Source organism: Gymnoscopelus braueri, assembly GCF_963280865.1.
Source record: "Gymnoscopelus braueri genome assembly, chromosome: 7".
Lineage (NCBI taxonomy): Eukaryota > Metazoa > Chordata > Actinopteri > Myctophiformes > Myctophidae > Gymnoscopelus > Gymnoscopelus braueri.
Window position 1 is genome coordinate 57,229,756 of NC_137608.1, and position 6,196 is coordinate 57,235,951.

At 37.9% G+C, this 6,196-nt stretch overlaps 1 protein-coding gene across 3 annotated transcripts in view; it reads right to left on the reverse strand.

Moving 5' to 3' along the window:
- Positions 1–5,858, reverse strand: part of LOC308087882 (H-2 class II histocompatibility antigen, E-S beta chain-like) — a 15,673-nt gene extending 9,815 nt beyond the window's left edge. The window contains exons 1-5 of one of the 3 annotated variants that reach the window (XM_080432100.1): positions 5,765–5,858; positions 4,465–4,586; positions 4,091–4,174; positions 1,438–1,521; positions 564–818 (exon numbers count right to left, since the gene is read on the reverse strand). In XM_080432100.1, coding sequence (XP_080288226.1) covers positions 564–818; positions 1,438–1,504 — 322 coding nt within the window. In that variant the 5' untranslated portion in view covers positions 1,505–1,521; positions 4,091–4,174; positions 4,465–4,586; positions 5,765–5,858. The remainder of the gene's footprint in view (positions 1–563; positions 819–1,437; positions 1,522–4,090; positions 4,175–4,464; positions 4,587–5,764) is intronic. The other 2 variants (XM_080432101.1, XM_080432102.1) reach the window with 2 other exon arrangements.
- Positions 5,859–6,196: the final 338 nt, after the last annotated feature.

Consider the following 6,196-nt stretch of genomic DNA (forward strand, 5'->3'; position numbering starts at 1 on the left):
GTTTTTCAAATGTTGAAAAACAAATTCAAATGTATGATTTTTTTTTTAAATAGCAGATCTACAAGCTCACAATGTGTTACATCACGACACATTGTGAGCTTGTAGATCTGCTATTTTCAAATGGCCGGAATGTATATGGGGCTGAAGTGGTTAATGTATGTTTTATAATAATAATCAAAATCTACAAAGTAACTAGTAACTAAAGTTTTCAAATAAATGTAATGGAGTAAAAGTACAATATTTGGATCAGAGATGTAGTGGAGTAGAAGTAAAAGTATTGAAAACTGGAAATACTCAAGTAAAGTACAAATACCTCAACATTGTACTGGAAGCTAATTAAATAACAATAGAATAGTTAATGAGTGGGGCGGGGCCACTCAACCCCCCCTCCTCCCCAAAGCTACATTTACAGCAGGAAGCCACATGGGAGCTTTAGAAATATTTAGAAAATATTTCACCATAAAAACCATAAAGCTTAATATACATGTTTAAACATCTTCATTCATGTTAAATATATTCAACCGTTTTAGTTAATAACTATTGTGTTCATAGTATTCATGTACCTTTCACTGGTGGTTTCTTCAAGGCAGTGCGGATGGTGTTCAGCTGGTCTTTGCAGGTCTCCTGCAGATTCATAGCTCCTTCATAATAGTCTGTGAAGGTGATATGATCTACAAACGGAGGCTGAGGCTCCACCGCCTTCCCTTTGTTGAAGTCTGCGTACACCAACACTTCACCATCCAGTGCATACATGTCCTCTTTATAAGAGTCTTTAACTGTGTCTGAACAGCCAATGACTGCTATCTCCTCATGGAACACTGTAAATAAAACAAAGATGACATTAAATTCAACTACAAACTTCTTCACAGTGACAATAACACATAATCATCATGTTAAACAATCATGTTTGGTTCTTATATGAAGTGAAAGGCTGGATATTAAAAGTAGCTTCCTGTCAAACGTTTTATTCACACTGAAACATATTCAAATGTATATATTTATTCATGTATTTATTTGTTTATATTTTGTTATGAAAGTAATTCATACAGAATGATTTAATTCATGACGTCACAACAACAGTTCCTAACATCTGTTTTAATGTTTATTTATTTGGACCAACATTCAAGATTCAATATTGTATATATATATATATATACTGTATATGCTGAAACCATCACATTTCTTTAAAAACGCACTGTTCATGCGATCAAAATGTCACATGAGGTGTGTGTGTGTGTGTGTGTGTGTGTGTGTGTGTGTGTGTGTGTGTGTGTGTGTGTGTGTGTGTGTGTGTGTGTGTGTGTGTGTGTGTGTGTGTGTGTGTGTGTGTGGGGGGTATCATTTGTTTGTATTGTGCATTGTTCATAGTTGGTTTTATATGATAACAGTAGATATAAATGTATATATTATATAATAACATATATATAATGTACTTACTTCCTGGGATCGCTTTGACATGAAGTACAGAGGAGAGGATGAGGAGGGTGGCTGTAATCTTCATCATCACTGATCAAAACTGAACTGAATTTAATAGATGAGAATAAACAGATGAGAATAAACAGATGAGAATACATATTGAAGTGATTAAATATTTTAAATATTAATAAAATAAATAATGTAATTAGTTGCAGTATTTGTCTGTGTACATTTACACATGATGTGAAATGTGTCATTTAACTCTGTGTACATTTACACATGATGTGACATGTGTCTCATTTAACTCTGTGTACATTTACACTGTGTAACACTGTGTCACACAGTGTCACACTGTGTGACACAGTGTAACACTGTGTAACACTGTGTAACACTGTGTAACACTGTGTCACACAGTGTCACACAGTGTTACACAGTGTTACACAGTGTCACACAGTGCTTAACATTACACATGGTCTTAATTCAGAGACCATTGCTCTGATCTGTGCAATATATGACTGGATTAGAAGGCAGCAGTAAAACTCTATTAAGGGTTAATTTACTTTTAATAATGTTAAACTAAGGTGTTCCACATTCTCACATTCATCAGAAGCAGTTAGGGGTTCAGTGCCTTGCTCAAGGACACTTCAACATGAAGCCAGGAGGAGTCAGGGATCAAACCGGGAACCTCTGTAAACTGAACTCACAGACGCTCCTCTAATCCAAGCCTCATTACATCTCACTGATGATACCATCACGTCATGTGATCAAAGTGTTACTTCAGAGGGGTGTGTGTGTGTGTGTGTGTGTGTGTGTGTGTGTGTGTGTGTGTGTGTGTGTGTGTGTGTGTGTGTGTGTGTGTGTGTGTGTGTGTGTGTGTGTGTGTGTGTGTGTGTGTGTGTCAGGGATTCCGTTAGCCGGTATTTACCGGCCATTGACCGGTAAAATGTTTAATTGGCCGGTAAATATAAACACCACCGGCCACCGTGGCCGGTTGGGAAAATGCTGTTATTAGGCTATTTTATCATTTAAGTCTATTATTCATATTATTATGTGGATAAAGTAGTTGGCTACAACCATTAAAATCATAATCATTTAAAGTTTTTATCATGATCTGACTGTGTGGTTTAATTCCGACAGCCTGCTCTGCGCTGCAGTTATAGAATAGCCTTTTCGTTGTACGATGGTGTCGCGCGTTGAAAATATCAGAGCTACAAGCTCACAGCACGTCGCAACGTGCCGCGTTGTGAGCTTGTATGTCTGCTATTTATGATACGACACAACACAGCACAGCTGAGAGACACGGCTGTGTCTTTCAGCGCTGAGGAGACACTAGACAGAGTGGTTCGCTCGGGTGTTGATAAACAGAACCTGGATTTTCCGAGGTGATAGAATCTGAACCAAACCGGACCCAATTCTCGATAAAGGGACCCGAACACGTGTGGGTCGTGGATATTATACAAGCACAGTGACTGTCTGTCTGCAATGGATACAGTGGTGAAAGTTGGTGAAAGTAACTATAGGCAAGTAATCAACCTCGCGCAAGGCCACATATATCATGACACATATAATTCACGTTAACAAAACCTACTTTTGCATATCAAGGTTGAATGAGAATCGATGTAAAGCCCAAAATATATATTAATTTGTTTATACTGTGCGACGGTGTTGCGCAGGGAAACCACAGCCTGCAGGGTTATTAGGACTCGCCCCAAAACACCCTCGCCCCCATTGTTCAGGCGGACCAGTGGTTCTTGTATTTGTTTTACTGAGGATAAGGGTAGAAATAGGTTTAGGATTAGGTATAGTTTTACTGAGGTTAAGATTAGGATAGGGATAAGTTTAGGTTTAGGCATAGTTTACTGATATATTTGTTTAGGAATACCCTACCAGGCGAATACCGCCGGATTTTCCCCAGAGCGACGTGTTTTGGGGCGAGCCGCCGCGAGCGGATGTTTTGGTAGGCTATTCGTCACGCAGCAGTTCACTCATGCCCACTTTATTCATTTCATTTTTGGCAAGCCACATCTCTGCATGATATAGTAGATCATATAATTTAGTTATCTATAAAAACAGGAACAGATTGCATCTGTGATAAAGTGGAAAGAAGCGCAGCAAACGTAACGAGGTGTAATGAGCCCAATCAGTTGGGTGCATGACAGCAGTGCAAACACGCATGTGACGTTAATTATAATATGTCCGGTAAATGTATTCTTTGGCCGGTAAAATATAAAAAATGCCTAGCGGAAACCCTGGTGTGTGTGTGTGTGTGTGTGTGTGTGTGTGTGTGTGTGTGTGTGTGTGTGTGTGTGTGTGTGTGTGTGTGTGTGTGTAAAATGCTGTTCTTGTTCATTAAACATCAATCTAAGCCTCATTACATCTCACTGCTGAAACCATCAAATATCTTTAAAAACACACTGGTCATGTGATCAAAGTGTCACATGAGAGGTGTGGGTGTGTGTGTGTGTGTGTGTGTGTGTGTGTGTGTGTGTGTGTGTGTGTGTGTGTGTGTGTGTGTGTGTGTGTGTGTGTGTGTGTGTGTGTGTGTGTGTGTGTGTCTGTCACAGGTCATTTGTATTGTGTTGTTTGTATTGTGCATTGTTCATATTTGGTTTTATATAATGACAGTAGATATAAATGTATATATTATATAATAACATAAATATAATGTACTTACTTCCTGGGAACGCTTTGACATGAAGTACAGAGGAGAGGATGAGGAGGGTGGCTGTAATCTTCATCAACACTGATCAAAACTGAACTGAATTGAATAGATGAGAATAAACAGATGAGAATAATAAACAGATGAGAATAAACAGAGGAGAATAAACACATCAGAATAAACACATCAGAATAAACAGATCAGAATAAACAGATCAGAATAAACAGATCAGAATAAACACATCAGAATAAACAGATGAGAATAAACACATCAGAATAAACAGATCAGAATAAACACATCAGAATAAACAGATCAGAATAAACACATCAGAATAAACACATCAGAATAAACACATCAGAATAAACACATCAGAATAAACAGATGTTTACCTCAAGAGAAGTTCTGGAGTCTGAAAGAGAATGAAGGAGGACTCGTTCTATAGTTTAGACAAATCAGCCAATCAGATTAAAGATATGATGTTACATCATCTGTTTCCGGCAAGACGAACACACTGGTCAATTTAGAAGAAAAACATAGTTAGAATGAAAGAAAGACAGAAATATGTTTATAAAAGTAAAATGTTGTAATTAATTAAAAGATTTCAGATGAGACATGATGAGAAGGTTAAAGGTTAAAGTTCATCACTTCATATTGAAGTGATTAAATAATAATTTAATAATACGGATGGAATATGGAATGCAGGTATATGTACTCTAATGGTAAATATTAAATAGTACTAATTCATTGGAGTCAAGTTAAATTCATTTCCCTCAAAACCATGAACATAAAATGCTGTCTTTTAAGATGTAGATTTATGTAGATTTATGTAGATTTTTGTTAGGTCATTTAGTTTATCTTTGAGGACTACGAGGGCCAGAATGAGATGGTCAAAGGGCCGGGTCCGGCCCCCGGGCCGTATGTTGCCCATGTGTGACTTAAACCCTCAATACGCTACTTAGTAAACTTGACCTTGACCTCTGTACTTGGTTCACTCTTTTCTTCCCTCTACACCAAAACCTCTTCGTAGAAAATAGTCCATCTACAAGTTATGGATCTACAAGCTATAGATCTACACCTAAGTTATAGATCTACAAGCTCACTGGGCGTGGTGTTTGACCCTCTAGGGGTCCCAGACCACATGTTGAAGACCCCTGGTCTAGACTTTGAGATGACCAGAACGTCTCAGGCTACACTCCTGTTCATGTGTGTGTTTGTGTGTGTGTGTGTGTGTGTGTGTGCGCGTGTGTCCGTGTGTGTGCACGTGTGTGTGTGTGTGTGTGTGTGTGTGTGTGTGTGTGTGTGTGTGTGTGTGTGTGTGTGTGTGTGTGTGTGTGTGTGTGTGTGTGTGTGTGTGTGTGTGTGTGTGTGTGTGTGTGAAATGCTGTTCATGTTCATTAAACATCAATCTAAGCCTCATTACATCTCACTGCTGAAACCATCAAATGTCTTTAAAAACACACTGGTCATGTGATCAAAGTGTCACATGAGAATTGTGTGTGTGTGTGTGTGTGTGTGTGTGTGTGTGTGTGTGTGTGTGTGTGTGTGTGTGTGTGTGTGTGTGTGTGTGTGTGTGTGTGTGTCTGTCACAGGTCATTTGTTTGTATTGTGCATTGTTCATATTTGGTTTTATATAATGACAGTAGATATAAATGTATATATTATATAATAACATAAATATAATGTACTCACTTCCTGGGATCGCTTTGACATGAAGTACAGAGGACAGGATGAGGAGGGTGGCTGTAATCTTCATCAACACTGATCAAAACTGAACTGAATTGAATAGATGAGAATAAACAGATGAGAATAATAAACACATCAGAATAAACACATCAGAATAAACACATCAGAATAAACACATCAGAATAAACAGATGTTTACCTCAAGAGAAGTTCTGGAGTCTGAAAGAGAATGAAGGAGGACTCGTTCTATAGTTTAGACAAGTCAGCCAATCAGATTAAAGATATGATGTTACATCATCTGTTTCCGGCAAGACGAACACACTGGTCAATTTAGAAGAAAAACATAGTTAGAATGAAAGAAAGACAGAAATATGTTTATAAAAGTAAAATGTTGTAATTAATTAAAATATTTCAGAAGAGACATGATGAGAAGGTTAAA